General features: G+C 56.1%; 1 protein-coding gene across 1 annotated transcript in view; it reads right to left on the bottom strand.

Annotated features, from left to right (window-relative positions):
- Positions 1-973: 973 nt before the first annotated feature.
- Positions 974-16388, bottom strand: part of THBS2 (thrombospondin 2) — a 31567-nt gene continuing 16152 nt past the window's right edge. Inside the window, exons 12-22 of the mRNA XM_055433325.2 lie at positions 16169-16321; positions 15664-15882; positions 14924-15031; positions 13708-13867; positions 11992-12110; positions 11119-11353; positions 6995-7222; positions 6308-6579; positions 5515-5612; positions 4220-4359; positions 974-2735 (exon numbers count right to left, since the gene is read on the bottom strand). Of these exons, the coding sequence (XP_055289300.1) occupies positions 2728-2735; positions 4220-4359; positions 5515-5612; positions 6308-6579; positions 6995-7222; positions 11119-11353; positions 11992-12110; positions 13708-13867; positions 14924-15031; positions 15664-15882; positions 16169-16321 (1740 nt within the window). The 3' untranslated portion in view covers positions 974-2727. The remainder of the gene's footprint in view (positions 2736-4219; positions 4360-5514; positions 5613-6307; positions 6580-6994; positions 7223-11118; positions 11354-11991; positions 12111-13707; positions 13868-14923; positions 15032-15663; positions 15883-16168; positions 16322-16388) is intronic.

A 16388-nucleotide genomic window follows, 5' to 3' on the forward strand; every position in this document is an offset into this window, starting at 1 on the left:
CCCTTCCCGGCCTGGCCTCGTCCTCCTCCTCCACGTGTGCACACCCACCTGTTCTCCCCCCAAATCACGCCAGATCTTCGCCTCCACCCGTCTCCTCGGGAGGCCTTTCCTGCACCCGAGGCTTCCAGATGTGCTGTCCGTCTGTCCATCTCCCCCTGCAGCCCTCACGGTTCCCCCATAACTGAGGCCGCTGTACTGCTCAGAAGTCCCGGGGGCAGCGGGGTAGCCAGAGACGCCCAGCCACCATGGCCTCCTCCCGACACCGAACGAGCGGCTTATCCAGACAACACCACGATCGCACCCTCACCCGCCAAGCCTCCTGTGGCTTCTCTCTCTGGTTTGCCACCAGGTTGGTCCAGGGAAGCAGCGTTCATACAATGAGGGGCCCCGTGGGTTGCCCCTCTCCCCTGAGTCGTCCCAGTGGGGCCAACACTCACCACACCGCTCGGTCCCCAGCAGGACAGCAAGAGGCAATAGAGGATGGACTCCCTAGGGCTACGTCCTGCATGACCCGGGCGGCTCCACCAACCACGGTGAGACCTGCCTTCAACAGCCTCCTACTCTGTGAAGACCCCCGACTGCATCTTGGCCTGAGAAGGCCTGACACAGAGCTCTGCTCGTCCTGCTGGGGTCCGTCCACTGCACCCCGGCAGAAGCCCTGCTAGCTCTTTAAAAAAGGGAGAGAGATTGATTTATAGAAAACCTTTTTACAATTTATTTCCTGTTACGAACCTTTGAAGTATAAAAATGAGGCTCTAGCTAAATGCAGGGTTCAGTGGTGAAAATCTGACCATGTGAACAAATAAATTAATATTTACAGTCTTTGGCAAAACAAAAGAAGTTTCATCCATCTGTACCAAAAGTTTGTTTTTTTAAAAAAAAACATAAATAATTTACAAAAAAATATGGTACATTCTAAATATTCACATCATCACCCCGTACCACCGAACACACCGACACAGAAGCCTGCACACTCTTCCATGGGGACATTTAATGACAGCTCCCAACACTCCGTTGTCTTGGGACGACAGCTCCACCGAAAAATGTAAAAAGTGCAGCATAGCAAGAAGGCAATTAACCTCAAAGAAGCAACAAATATAAGTTTATCAGACGGCACGAGCAAGGGAGACAGGTCACGGGTCCTCTCTCTCCGTGACGGAGGCGTTAGCTCGCTGTCAACAGGAAGGGAGGCTGTCTGCCACATCAGGCCAATGAGACGAGTCTTCTTCCTGAGCCCCTACATGGAGTGAGATTAACTAATATTTCCTGAAGAAACATCATGCAACTTAAAGCAAAAAACAAATCAAGCCTGTGAATACTGCTGTATGACTAAGGGGTGTGTCTGCTGAGACAGCACTGCTTTATCCTTGGCATTCAAAGTCTTTAAAGTCCTACGTACAGCAGATAGAAAATAGTAAAAAATATATATATATATATGGAATTAAAGTCACTGGCAACAGTATATATTAAGGTTCCATTATAAACTCTTCATTATTATTTGTTTATTCTATCACATTTTGCAGCATGCTTGATCATGGCAATATAACATTATAAAGCCTTGTATTTTGACAGAAGGTATTTTGTTATAACTGTATCTTTATATTATATGCTAGTTATATGTTTACTTCTAGAAATTATACTAAGTATGCACTACTTGGCATATTTAAATAAGTTACTGGTGAACAGAACTGCATTCTATACTCACTTAATAAATATTAACACAACATTTATAACTGGAACCTTAATGGAATGTGTTACCAAGTTGGGTAAAAGCAACTTGCCCACAGTGTCAAAGCCTCGACGAGGGATTAGATGTAGAAACGCATTTGCTGACCGCTTCTCCACTGGCTCTTCTACAGCAGCAGAGATGAGAAGGAGCCCCAGTGAGGATTTTGAGGACCAGACCTCGGAACCAAGGAACAACTGACCACGAATTCTCCCAGGTCCACCACAACTGGAAGGGCCACTGCAGCGATGGCAGGACCTGCTAAACCATCAGGTCAGCAGGGCTTTGCCAGGCCCAAGTCTAGACCCACAGCAGAGCCGTCTCAAAGAGCTTTCCTTCTTTGATGAGACCACATCTCTGAGGGCTTTCACTGTGGGACAAGAGAGTCGGGAAGGGGTATGCACTTATTCCCATGGGTATTTCTGATGTTCCAGTTAGTTGCCTGACATCCCACATATGTGACTGCTATCTCCTGACCTCTTTCTGATGATGGAATTACTTCAAACTTGAGTTGACCCTTCTTCATAATTTACCTAACAATATTTCGGTGCTCTCACACCCAACTCAAAGCACTGAAAGTAGTGGGGCAATATTTTTCCTGCTTAATTTATGATAATGGCTTATACACAATATTCCCTTCAACTCCATATACACAAAAATACAAAAAGTACTTACATTTCATATGTAAACGTCATTCTTTTTAAACACACAAGAAAAGAAAAACAACACAATATCATGCTCAATTTTCACTCCACATAAAGTCTCACGGATCATCAAACTGCTTTTCCTGTTGTGGGTTGGATGTTCATCTTTCAGTTCCATTATTATTTATCCTCTGAAGGCACTTGGGCTTGGACTGAGGACAGCAGGTGAAGAACCACTCAAGGTTAGGGTCAAGGACAGGAGGTCTGCTAGAGAGAGCAGCTGGGAGCACTGGGATGGACTGAGGTGTCTGGGGAACAGCATCTACAGTACTTTGCTGGAGACACAGCAAATCTTGCTTAGACATCTGCAAAACACAGTGACAGAATTTGGGAGACTGGACCACGAGTTTTGTTTTGCTTTATTTGTTTAATTATAACCTAAAATATCATTATTTCTATTTTTAAAAAAAGACATCCACAATATGCATGGATGCATGAATGGCTGAATGAATAGATGGATGGATGGATGGAGGGACAGAAGCACAGATGCGATGACGGGTGGATGGATGGATGGGGATGGATGGATGATGGAGGTGATGGATGGATGGATGGATGGATGGATGGATAGGGATGGATGGGTGGATTGGTGGGTGGATGGATGGGTGGATAAGGATGAATGGATGGATGGGTGGATAGCAGCATAGATGCAATGATGGATGGATGGATGGATGGACAGAAGCACAGATGCGATGACGGGTGGATGGATGGATGGATGATAGATGGATGGGGATGGGTGAATGGGTGGATGGGTGGATAGCAGCACAGATGCAATGATGGGTGGATGGGTGGGTGGATGGAAGGACAGATGCACGGATGTGGTGATGGGTGGGTGGATGGATGGATGGATAGGGATGGATGGGTGGGTGGGTGGGAGGGTGGATGGTGATGGATGGATGGGTGGATGGGTGGATGGGTGGGTGGATGGAGGGACAGATGCACGGATGTGGTGATGGGTGGGTGGGTGGATGGATGGATGGGTGGATGGATGATGGATGCATGGATGGGTGGATGGATGGATGGATAGGGATGGATGGGTGGGTGGGTGGGTGGATGGTGATGGCTGGATGGATAGCAGCATAGATGCAATGATGGGTGGATGGATGGATGGATGGACATATGGAAGGAAGCGTGAAATGTCTCAAATGAAACCTAACGTAAGGAAGAGAACACTCACTCCACCAGAATCAAGAAGATGTATCAACACTCTTGCTGTGTGATTTTTGAGAAGCATCTCTGAGTCTTACCTCAACTACAGAAGATACTTTCATATCTACATGAAAGCACAGGTTGAGACCACATAGAAGCCAAGTTCCCCTCCAGCTCTATCATACTTTGACTTGAATATGCTCCTAGAGAGACAGCCAGAGAGGCCCCCCTCCACCTCCCCCTCCCTCCCTCCTTCCGTCTCTGCCTCTAGCTTCCTTTCTTTCTCGCCCGTTCCTTTTCTTCTTCATTCCTTCCTTTCTTTCTCTCTATCAGGGGCTGCAGTCTAAAGTGCCAAAGGGGCCCAGCAGGTGTAGACGATGCAGGAAGCTATGGGGTAGGGTGCAGTGGGCAGGTAAAGCCTGTGAGTAACAAAAGCATTTGTCCTACAGAAGACCTTCACATGGAACTCAAAACAAACAGACTGACAAAGTCAGTTCAAGCTGACCAAACCAAACATCTGCTGGGCGGGCCACCAGTTTATTTCCCTGATGTGCAGTTTTTGTAAAATGAAAAGCAAACTGTGCGCTCCTTCCCTGTTCTCTGTGACACACAGGGCCCCAGGGAGCCCTGCTCTCACACTCACCTCTGCATTCATATTTGAGGTCCGAGAAGTAGACCATCTCTTGAGAGAAGACAAACAGACCCAGCCGCCCACCAGCGTAGGTTTGGTCATAGATGGGTCCTGAGTCCGCCATGACTTGTTTTCCTTCATGTACTAAGACTCTGAAAACAAAACAAGGAGACAGAAAGAGAAGGTCAAAACTGTGAAACACATTCACCAGAGGGCAGGAGGTCAGCTTTCTCCTCACAAGGCTCGCCAAGAGCAATAACAAAACCCAGACCAACCTTCCTCCCCATGACTCACTGACAGTCACCCGCCCAAGCCTCCAGGCTGCGTCTTCCTTTAAGAGCCAGGAATGGCGTAGTGGAGTCAGGAGACCCTTCCCTCAGCCTAACCCTGATCTCAGCTCCGACCCTACCCTGATCTTAGCTCTAACCCGAACCATGACCCTGACCCTAACTTGACCTTAATGCTAACCCTAACCTTGACTCTAACACTGACCCTGACCCTAACTCTAACCCTCGCCCTGGCAGCAGGCTTCTGGCCTTCACACTGCACCAAAGCCTTGTGCTCACCTGCTTCCTCAAGAACCGTGAGCTGACAGACATGGAAGCACTGGCTCCACCCCACATGCACAGAGGCACTAAGATTCCATGGTAGGGGAGGGGCTCGCGAGTGGAGAAACAGCGCCTCTCCCCGGAAACAGTCCCTGCAGCCAACCTGCACCACCCCTTCCCAGATCTGTCTGCTGTCACCGAGAACACACACACACTCCTGATGGAGTATCAGACTGGCCTGCGCACTAAGTCTCACTCTGCAAAAAGTTTCAATTTAAGTCACTGTGCTTTAATCAAAACTGATTAAAAATGCTGTCATGCCGAGAGAATGAAATTCTGTTGGACAGCTTTGTCAAAGTTTTGTTCAAGATGAGTCTTGGACTCAGCCGTTCTCAAATCAGAAATAAGCAGGAACGTGTGCAAAGGAAACATGCTAATCCACAAAGACGCAGCGCTTCAACTGCACTTTCTCTCCTGTGAGGGAGATGCCTACCACCTTCTGGCTTGTTACAAGCTTGATCTCCTCTTCAATAGCTTTGTTTTGGCTTTTTTCTTTCTTTTTTTTTTTTAAGTGATGTGCAGAAGAAGATGCTGGACAGAAAAGAGAAGCATTTAAAGCGGGAAAATCCAGGGAGTAGCACACAGGGCAGAATCCACTTCCACTGATTCGTCTGGGGACACCATGCGGTGGGAAGACATCCCTGAAATGGACAACTGCTGGGCAGAAACGCAGCAGGCAGCAGACCTCCCTCTCCCTACCTTATGTAGCCCGTCTTAGGCCTGTGGGTCAGATGCCACCGGTAGGCAGTGTAGTCCTTCCAGCCGATATTTTTGGGGTCGTGCCATAGCGTGCGAACCTGAGGGAGAGCATCACTCTGAGAACAACCGGCTCCCTGAGCCTTAGGCATGGCTTTATGGCACCAAAAGGGAGACGGAACATCCCTGTGACGAGAAACCCCCACGCTCGGGTGACCAGGCCTCCCTCTGACAAATCCCACAGCATGAACCTTAATGTGAGCAAAGCCCGCTGATGGGGGCTGTGCCGTTCAGTGAGGAGCCGCCGGGCTGAGCCCCGGGTCTCTGCTTTCCCAACGCAGGAGCGAGAGCTTTGGAACCCTTTTCTCCCCATTTCTATAGGACACAGACCTATGCTTCACGTGCAAGAGGTTCGCCAGTCATGTTTATAAAAGTACCAGGCATGGCATCTTTAATAAGCAAGAGTATTGAAATTATCTGAGCTTCCCTGGTGGCTCAGATGGTAATGAGTCTGCCTGCAATGCAGGAGACCTGGGTTCGATCCTTGGCTCGGAAAGATCCTCTGGAGAAAGGAATGACACCCACCCCAGTATTCTTGCCTGGAGAATCCCATGGACAGAAGAGCCTGGCAGGCCACAGTCCCTGGGGTTGCAAAGGGTCAGACATGACTGAGAGACTCACACTGACTGGCTGAGGTAAAATGAACGTAAACAGAGCCTGGGGTATTTTGCGAGGGGCCAGGACGGCTCTCCCGAGGGCCCACGGCAGCCGCCTGCCTGGAGGGCCGTGTGCTCACCTGTCCCTCCGTGTTGCCCGTGTGCCACAGCGCATTTCTCAGGTGTTCGCCCGTCCCTGTGGTGGAGTTCACCACCTTAAGGGACACCCCCGAGTAGCCGTAGGCCCGGGTGGGCTGGTCTTCCCAGTAGGTCTGCGTCACCTGCTTCCACATCACCACGTAGAAGCGGCTGCTGGACTGGTAGCCAAAGACGAAGCCGGCATAGTCGTCGTCGCGGTCCGTGTTGACGTAGAACGTGCCGCTGAAGTCCACAGACCCGAACTCGTCGAAACCTGGAGGCCACAAGGAACATCTGTTCTCAGAAACAGCCTTCTAGGAAAGTCCTGGAGGCCCAGGAATCCCTGGACACAGGTGGAGAAGGATCTTCCCTTCCATCCAACTGGAGCCCTGTTCCTAGGCGATTAGGGCACTGAGGGAGCTTAATCTTTCTAAAGTTATGGGAGGGCTTCACTGCCTTAGGTAATAACTTAAACACAGAATCCGTAAAATGAAAGGGCCTGTGGAATATGAGATCTCAGAGACTGGAGAGGCAAAGACGCCCTTCCCCAAGCTCTTCCATCACAAATACTTAGGCGGATGGTTTGCAAGCCAAGGGAGGGTGGGAGCTACCAGAGAGGCCCACTGCTGCGTCCCCTCGGTCTCAAAGGGCAAGCGTGCGTGCTCCGCGGCGCGCATGCTGAGGCTCACCAACAGCGATGCCAGGGTCGGAGTTGGCTGTCTGCACCAGCTCTTTGCCTTGATGGCGAATGACCCAGTTGGGATCAATCTGGGTGGTGCCCTTGGGGTCCAAGTGGACCATCTGGAAGTTCCGGAAGTCTGTCTCGCTGATGGCGTTGTTCTCAGGACACACGTCGTCAATGTCAGGGACACTGTCATTGTCGAAGTCGTCTTTGCAAGCGTCCCCACGCCCATCACCTGTCGCCAAGGAAAAGCAGAGAGAAGAGCAAAGTAAGGGCTCGCCATCTGCCTCTGTGTCTGAGAAGACTTGGTACGTGAGTCTCTGAAAGTCTGAGGCCAAGGGCTTGGCAGCGCTTTCTGGACCAGTGCCTGTAATTGCTGACATTTTGCCCCAATACTCTGAGGAGGAGTCTGGACTCTTCTCAAAACGTCGCTCTGATAACACTGCAGTGAAGCTTGCCATATGTGAGCTCCCGTGAGAGCCATTTCTTTTTATTCTGAACTTGAAATTGGGGTACAAAACCTGAACCTTGCCAGGGGAAATCAAGCTGAATTGCCAGCTTTTCCCTCTGATTATCTTCAAAACCTTTGCTATTACCTCAGTTGCCCCTGCCTGCAATTTACTTGACATTGAGGGCAGAACTCTCTGATGAAAAATGGTCTCCCTGGGGAGAAATGGATTTTGGCTTTTGGGGGGCATCTTGTCAATTTTCCCAGGGGTGGGGCTGGGGGCCACAGACCAGCCTGGCTTATGGAGAGATGGCCACTGAGACCTCACAGGTATGGAGTCCATGCTCATCGTGACAATCCAGACGACCGCTCACTAAATCACCCTGTCGGAGTGCCTGCTGCTTTAGAGGGAGAAAAGATTGTGGGTTCAACCAAGTTTCCGTCATATCCCTCACACAGACCTTCAGTTCCCCTCAGAGGCAGACAGCCCCTCAGTTCCCCTCAGAGGCAGACGGTCCCTCAGTTCCCCCCAGAGGCACAGGGTCCCTCAGTTCCCCCAGAGGCACAGGGTCCCTCAGTTCCCCTCAGAGGCAGACGGCCCCTCAGTTCCCCTCAGAGGCACAGGGTCCCTCAGTTCCCCCTCAGAGGCACAGGGTCCCTCAGTTCCCCCAGAGGCACAGCGTCCCTCAGTTCCCCCAGAGGCACAGGGTCCCTCAGTTCCCCCAGAGGCACAGGGTCCCTCAGTTCCCCCAGAGGCACAGCGTCCCTCAGTTCCCCCAGAGGCACAGGGTCCCTCAGTTCCCCCAGAGGCACAGGGTCCTTCAGTTCCCCCAGAGGCACAGGGTCCCTCAGTTCCCCTCAGAGGCAGACGGCCCCTCAGTTCCTCTCAGAGGCAGACGACCCCTCAGTTCCCCTCAGAGGCAGACGACCCCTCAGTTCCCCTCAGAGGCAGACGGTCCCTCAGTTCCCCCAGAGGCACAGGGTCCCTCAGTTCCCCTCAGAGGCAGACGGTCCCTTAGTACCCCCCAGAGGCAGACGGCCCCTCAGTTCCCCTCAGAGGCAGACGGTCCCTCAGTTCCCCCCAGAGGCAGACGGTCCCTCAGTTCCCCCAGAGGCACAGGGTCCCTCACTTCCCCCAGAGGCACAGGGTCCCTCAGTTCCCCTCAGAGGCAGACGGTCCCTCAGTTCCCCTCAGAGGCAGACGGCCCCTCAGTTCCCCTCAGAGGCAGACGGTCCCTCAGTTTCCCCCAGAGGCACAGGGTCCCTCAGTTCCCCCCAGAGGCAGACGGTCCCTCAGTTCCCCTCAGAGGCAGATGGCCACTCAGTTCCCCTCAGAGGCAGACGGTCCCTCAGTTTCCCCCAGAGGCACAGGGTCCCTCAGTTCCCCCCAGAGGCAGACGGTCCCTCAGTTCCCCTCAGAGGCAGACGGCCCCTCAGTTCCCCTCAGAGGCAGATGGCCCCTCAGTTCCCCCAGAGGCACAGGGTCCCTCAGTTCCCCTCAGAGGCAGACGGCCCCTCAGTTCCCCTCAGAGGCAGACGGCCCCTCAGTTCCCCTCAGAGGCAGACGGCCCCTCAGTTCCCCTCAGAGGCAGATGGCCCCTCAGTTCCCCCAGAGGCACAGGGTCCCTCAGTTCCCCTCAGAGGCAGACGGCCCCTCAGTTCCCCTCAGAGGCAGACGGCCCCTCAGTTTCCCTCAGAGGCAGATGGCCCCTCACTTCCCCCAGAGGCAGACAGTCCCTCAGTTCCCCTCAGAGGCAGACAGTCCCTCAGTTTCCCTCAGAGGCACAGGGTCCCTCCGTTCTGCTCAGAGGCAGACGGTCCCTCAGTTCCCCTCAGAGGCAGACGGCCCCTCAATTCCCCTCAGAGGCAGACGGTCCCTCAGTTTCCCTCAGAGGCAGACGGTCCCTCAGTTTCCCTCAGAGGCACAGGGTCCCTCCGTTCTGCTCAGAGGCAGACAGTCCCTCAGTTCCCCTCAGAGGCAGACGGTCCCTCAGGTCCCCTCAGAGGCAGACGGCCCCTCAGTTCCCCTCAGAGGCAGACGGTCCCTCAGTTCCCCTCAGAGGCACAGGGTCCCTCCGTTCTGCTCAGAGGCAGACAGTCCCTCAGTTCCCCTCAGAGGCAGACAGTCCCTCAGTTCCCCTCAGAGGCAGACGGCCCCTCAGTTCCCCTCAGAGGCAGACGGTCCCTCAGTTTCCCTCAGAGGCACAGGGTCCCTCCGTTCTGCTCAGAGGCAGACGGTCCCTCAGTTCCCCTCAGAGGCAGAAGGTCCCTCAGTTCCCCTCAGAGGCAGACGGTCCCTCAGTTCCCCTCAGAGGCAGACGGCCCCTCAGTTCCCCTCAGAGGCAGACGGTCCCTCAGTTTCCCCCAGAGGCACAGGGTCCCTCAGTTCCCCCCAGAGGCAGACGGTCCCTCAGTTCCCCTCAGAGGCAGATGGCCCCTCACTTCCCCCAGAGGCACAGGGTCCCTCAGTTCCCCTCAGAGGCAGACGGCCCCTCAGTTTCCCTCAGAGGCAGATGGCCCCTCACTTCCCCCAGAGGCAGACAGTCCCTCAGTTCCCCTCAGAGGCAGACAGTCCCTCAGTTCCCCTCAGAGGCAGACGGCCCCTCAGTTCCCCTCAGAGGCAGACAGTCCCTCAGTTTCCCTCAGAGGCACAGGGTCCCTCCGTTCTGCTCAGAGGCAGACGGTCCCTCAGTTCCCCTCAGAGGCAGACGGCCCCTCAGTTCCCCTCAGAGGCAGACGGTCCCTCAGTTTCCCTCAGAGGCACAGGGTCCCTCCGTTCTGCTCAGAGGCAGACAGTCCCTCAGTTCCCCTCAGAGGCAGACGGTCCCTCAGGTCCCCTCAGAGGCAGACGGCCCCTCAGTTCCCCTCAGAGGCAGACGGTCCCTCAGTTCCCCTCAGAGGCACAGGGTCCCTCCGTTCTGCTCAGAGGCAGACAGTCCCTCAGTTCCCCTCAGAGGCAGACAGTCCCTCAGTTCCCCTCAGAGGCAGACGGCCCCTCAGTTCCCCTCAGAGGCAGACGGTCCCTCAGTTTCCCTCAGAGGCACAGGGTCCCTCCGTTCTGCTCAGAGGCAGACGGTCCCTCAGTTCCCCTCAGAGGCAGAAGGTCCCTCAGTTCCCCTCAGAGGCAGACAGTCCTTCAGTTCCCCTCAGAGGCAGACGGCCCCTCAGTTCTGTTAAGAGGCACATATTCTGTGCTCTGGGTGACAGCCCCGCACTCTAGCTGGCGGAAGCGTCCACAGCCCGGACGATGTCACCGAGCACTGGCATCGCCTCCACCCCAGACCCCCCAGCACCAGCCAAGCCCTCCCAGCTGTGGGGATGGAAGCCATCTGTCTTCTTGTCAACAATGAGCCCTGTGCTGTGGCGGCCGGGTGTCCTTGGAGCTGCCTTTCAGCCAGTGAGTCTCCACGTGCCTCTGGGTCAGTGGGCTCCATCCCCCCGCCCCCGCCTCCCGTCTCATCCAGGGCAGCTGCGTGTCCTCCACCTGCGCTTGGGTCAGCCTCCAGCAGACACCAGAGGACCCGGCCCTCTGCTGAGCCCCTACCGTGTCACCTGAGACCTTGAGCCGCCCTGGGCTCCGCACGCTCCAGATCCTCTCCCCGGGGACCACTGCAGCTAAAGCGATCTTTTCATCCAACAGCTCACATCCCTGTGGCCTCGCTGTTCCTACGGGTGGCGCCTACCGTCCGAGTCCTCCTGGTTGGGGTTGGCGACCAGCCGGCAGTTGTCCCTGTCGTCGGGGACGCCGTCGTTGTCATCGTCCGAGTCGCAGGCGTCGCCCTGGCCGTCATGGTCGTGGTCAGCCTGGTTGGCGTTGGAGATGTAGGGGCAGTTGTCCTGGTTGTTCTGGTGGCCGTCCTCGTCGATGTCCTCATTGTTGTCACACTGGTCTCCCACGAGGTCGTTGTCCAGGTCGGTCTGGGAGGCAAAGTTCGGGGACAGCGGCCCTGAGCCTCCATCCAGCGAAACAGAGGCCGGGTTGAAAGTCATCGAGCGTGTGCAGCCTGGACCACCTCACTCCCCACACAAGCCATGACCGCAGAGAGGAAACCGCCTCCTGAGACGACCCACCAACATCAGAATGGGGACTGGGGTCCAGGTGTCTCTGCATCCAAACCCCCTCCCTACAGAGGCCCACTCTCCTTAAGGGGGACTAGAAAGAATTAGCTGCCGCTCAATCGAGTCCTTCAAGACAACATCTTCTCTCCAGCACGTTCTGTGAACTACATCAGCACATTCTGTTCCCACTGTGACTTCCAGAGGCCAACCCGGAAAAGCAGCCAATTCCTCTGTCTGCATCAGGGAAACACCAAGCTGATCGGGAGACTCACTCCCACGCACAGCGGGGCAGAGGCACCTACTGTCTGGCTGGGGGCCACTGAGATATAGCCATGCTCAGGCTCGAGTTCAGTCAGTGTTTTCAGTTAAAGTGACTGAGCAGCCTGTGCTGCCACATCCTGGCAGAGCGCGCGGAAAACCACAAGGCCATACAGCCTGTGGTGACCCCTCGACCTCCGCTCCTCGCAGATGCCCTGATCAGTCTCCCAATCCCTTACCTGGTCGGGGTTGTGCACCAGGGGGCAGTTGTCGCAGTGGTCGCCCACGCCGTCCCCATCGGTGTCCCGCTGGTCGGTGTTGTATACGTAGGGACAGTTGTCTCGCTCGTTGAAGACATCTGTGGGGCGCGGGAAGAACAGAGGGCATGGAGCTTAGAGAAGGCACGCTGCTTTGCTTACTGAATTAAACGTGCAGCCACACTTCTGCTTAATAAACAAGAAATCTAAGATGTGAGGATTATTAGATTCATGGCAGATTTCCCATTAAAAGGAAAATACCCTTAGTTTAAAGCAGAACCAACGCTTGCAAGTCTCTGGATGGTGAGGCACACCGAGAGTTAGCACATGAGTCACCGCAGCATAAATATCTGGGTCTTCAAGCTGACTGTTTGCCCTAACACCCACTCAGAAAATCTACCTCGAGCTGCTGGGGACTGGCCAGCCACCTGGGCTCCACAAACGCATCCATTTCCTACGTTACTAGGAAACCAACCATGACAGATACTGATGGGGGCTTAGGTGCAGCAACTTATACCCAGAAATCTGAAAATAGATCATGAATTTCATCAAAGTTATGAAAACTATGAATTAACCTGACAGGTGGGGGATCCCAGGAGGTGAGGGGATCCTGGCAGGTTAGGGGTTGCAATAGGTGGAGGGTCCTGAGAGGTGGTGGGGGTCCTGAGAGGTGGGGGGTCCTCGGAGGTGGAGGTCCTGGGAGGTGGGGGGTCCTGGGAGGTGGAGGTCCTAGGGGGTGGGGAGGGTCCTAGGAGGTGGGGTGTTTTGGCAGGTGAGGAGGATCCTGGTTGGTAGGGAGGGTCTTAGCAGGTGGGGGGTCCTGGGAGGTGGGGGTCCTCAGAAGTGGTGGGGGGTCCTGGCAGGTGGGGGGCTCCTAAGAGGTAGGGAATCCTGGCAGATGGGGGATCCTGGGAGGTAGGGAGTCTTGGCAGGTGGGGTTCCTGGGGGGTGGGGGTTCCTGGCTGGTGGGGAGGGTCCTGGGAGGTGGAGAGAGTCAGGGGAAGGACCCCTGACCCATATAAGGTTCGGACATCACAGAGGGAGGATGGGAGGAGATGCCTCATCTCCAGGAAAAGCCCTTGAGAGCAGTGTGGGCAGATGCCGTCCTGCGCTGGTAGAAACCGGTCAGTGAGATGCCGAAAGCAGCCTGGAGACAGAAAAGTTGGGGGCGGGCAGGAGGGGGAGTGGGTGTGAGTCTGGCGAGCTGCTGGCCAGGCTGCAGACGCCAAGGGCGAGGGCGTGCTGGGGGTGGGTGCAGGGTCAGGCCCGTGGACACCACTTAAAAGGCATGGTGCCATCAGAAGTTTCCAGTGTCCGGGGTGAAGCCCTGGTGGGCTCTTTGCAATGGACTCAGTGACGCCTGGAGGCAGGCCACTGGGGAAACAGAGGGGGTCCGGGAGACCCTTCTCAGAAGCTCGGTTTTGTTCAGGGCAGGGCGCTGGGCTCCTGGGGCTGTGAACAGCAGCAGGCGTGAGAGGAGATACCAGGGCTGGCGGAACACTGTCAAGAAAGGAAGCCGCAGCTGTGCTGTTTCCCACAGGGGGGTCCGAGGCCCCTGGGAAGAGGGGCTGGGTGAGCATGGTCTCGTGAGCGGAGACATGACTTGGGACACCGCACGTCAGTGAACAGCAGGGGTAGAGCTCCCCGGCCAGCACGGAGCCCCGCGGCGCCCGCAGCCCGCGGGCAGGCCCCACTCACCGTCCCCGTCGATGTCCACGGAGCAGGCGTCGCCCTCCCCGTTGTTGTCCGTGTCGATCTGCGCCGGGTTGTGCACGTAGGGGCAGTTGTCGCATCGGTCCCCGACCTCGTCTTTGTCGTAGTCGAACTGACGGGGGTTGAAGAGAAGCTGGCAGTTGTCCTAGAAAAAGATCGAGGGAAGAATTCCAGAAACAGTGTAGAGACACTTGCTGGGTTACTCATAACATGACTTGGCACTTACAAGTCGTGTATTTAAAGCAGATCAAGATAATCAAGGTAGAAATACAGCCAGGAAGCTCTACCTACAATTTCTTGACCACAAGTCATTTTATAATTATTTACACAATCTATCCCTATGAAAAAATTTGAGATTGACTATGGTAAAAGTGATATAGTATGTACATCACGGTGAGGACAGACACAGAGACGGTGATGATAGACACGTCGATGTTCAGGGAGTGAAGGACTGAAAGAGTTAATGGATCAGGGGAAGTGAGCTGGCGGAAAAAACTTGGCTGCTCTGTGTCTGCTAGTGCTGAATCATGGACGAATCCATCAGACCACGTGTGTCTGCTGCAGTTCTCTTGGGGATGGAGAGTCCCTTGCACTGCAAGGAGATCAAACCAGTCAACCCTAAGGGACATCAACTCTGAATATTCACTGGAAGGACTGATGCTGAAGCTGAAACGCCAATACTTTGGCCACCTGATGAGTACTGACTCACTGGAAAAGACCCTGATGCTAGGAAAGATTGAGGGCAGGAGGAGAAGGAGACGACAGAGGATGAGATGGTTGGACAGCATCATCGACTCAGTGGACATGAGCAAGCTCCGGGAGTTGGTGATTGACAGGGAAGCCTGGCGTGCTGCAGTCCACGGGGTCTCAGAGCCGGACACAACTGAGCGACTGAACAAGATTCTGCTGTAAAGGCAGTGAGCGGTAGCATCTCCCCTTGAAGAGACAGCCCTGCATCACTGGCTCCCCCAAGGAGGATGGACAAGTAAAAGTGAACTCTTGAAAGCATTCCAGTAGAGCATCCCACGTGGCTGCATGCCCGGCTGGCTAATGTGCGGTGGAAACCATGGGGTTCCCCCGGTGACTCCAGCCGCGCTGGGGAGAGAAGTCCCGGCGGTTCGCAGGGCGGAGCGGAGCGCCCCCTCCCGCCCCAGGCACCCCGGAGCGCGGGGACCGCCGGCCGCGCCGCGGAGCCGCCCACCTTCTCGTCGGTGACGCCGTCGTCGTCGTCGTCGTCGTCGCAGGCGTCCCCGACGCCGTCCCTGTCGAAGTCCTCCTGTCCCGAGTTGGGCAGGAGGGGACAGTTGTCCTGCGAGAGGCGGAAGCAGACGCTGTGAAAACGCCCCCGAGCCCCCTGCCCTCAGGAAGAAGGGCCGAGGGTACAGGTGGTGCAGCTCACGGAGACCCCACCGCGGAGACCTCACGGCCAGGCCGGGCTCCGCGTGTCCCCCGGGGCCGCCTGAGGCCTGACATCAGCACCGCCCCTGAGGGGAGAAAGGGAGCCTGTGCCTGGAGCCCGGGGCCCCATGAAGAGCCCACGACCGACCACAGGCACCGACCGGAGAGGACACTGGGCGGGACCGCCCACCCGGCTCCTCCCCCAAAGCTCCGGCACCAGTGACGACCTCTGACCCCCCAAGGGGCTGCCCAGGGTCATCCCGCTGCAGGGGAGTGCCAGGAGCTGAGGGCCAGCACCAGCCATCGTCCCTGTCCACTGACTTCAACCCTCTCTGATTTCGGTTAATAAACGTGTATCAGGCGCTCTGTCCTCTACCAATTCCATCAACGAGCTACTTCTCCAGAACTACCCCTGGAATTTGCAGAAAGCCCCGGGCAGATGCCTTGGAGGGGCGGTGCCGGTGGGTGGCCTGGTGTTTCCCGCCACCCCCCCCCAGTCCCTGGCGGCCTCCCAGGCGGGCACGCGCTGTGCGGCACCCACACCTTGATGCAGTGGTAGGTGGCGTTCGTGGCGCACACCAGGTTCTTGTTGGGCCAGCCGTCCAGGTCTGAGTCCTCCCCGCAGATGAGCCCGTCGCCCGCGTAGCCCGTCTGGCACTCGCACTTGTACATGGGGTCGCTGAAGTGGCCCAGGTAGATGCACTCGGCGTGCCGGTGGCAGCTGTGGGTCTTGTCCTTGCAGGGGTTCTCAGGCTCACACACCTGGGGACACGAGGACGCATGCTGACCCCAACCCTGACGGGGGCACCTGGGAGGCCAGGTCCATCCAGACCCCTAGGGCTCCGCTCCCCAGACGGGCCTGAGGCTGTCAGCGGTGCCGGAGCAGGGGCACAGCCTCAGTGACGCCTGGAGTCACGGCGAGGCCACAGTTCCTCATCCGGGCCCCTGGGACGCTGTGCGCGGACACTCAGCCCCGCAGGCCCTACTCCCCCACAGAGTAAGCAGTCCCTCCCCACGCCGCCCTCTCGCCTCTAAGACAGAAGCTCACCTGCTTCTCGGTCCTGGCCGCCTCCAGGCCAATGCCAAAGGGCTGGTTCCCCTTGTAGCGCGGCGGGCAGGGCAGGCAGTGGTAGCCGGGGTTGGTATTGACACAGCGGTGCGCCTTGCTGGTTGCGAAGCAGACATCCGTGACCACAGCGCACTGTGGGACCGACAGGCTGGACGTGAGCCCAGGCCCCGGCCTCTGCGGGCCACCCCGCGGCCTGGGG

This window comes from Moschus berezovskii, chromosome 10 (assembly GCF_049115385.1).
Source record: "Moschus berezovskii isolate FMDL1 chromosome 10, NW_MosBer_1.0, whole genome shotgun sequence".
Taxonomy (NCBI): Eukaryota; Metazoa; Chordata; class Mammalia; order Artiodactyla; family Moschidae; genus Moschus; species Moschus berezovskii.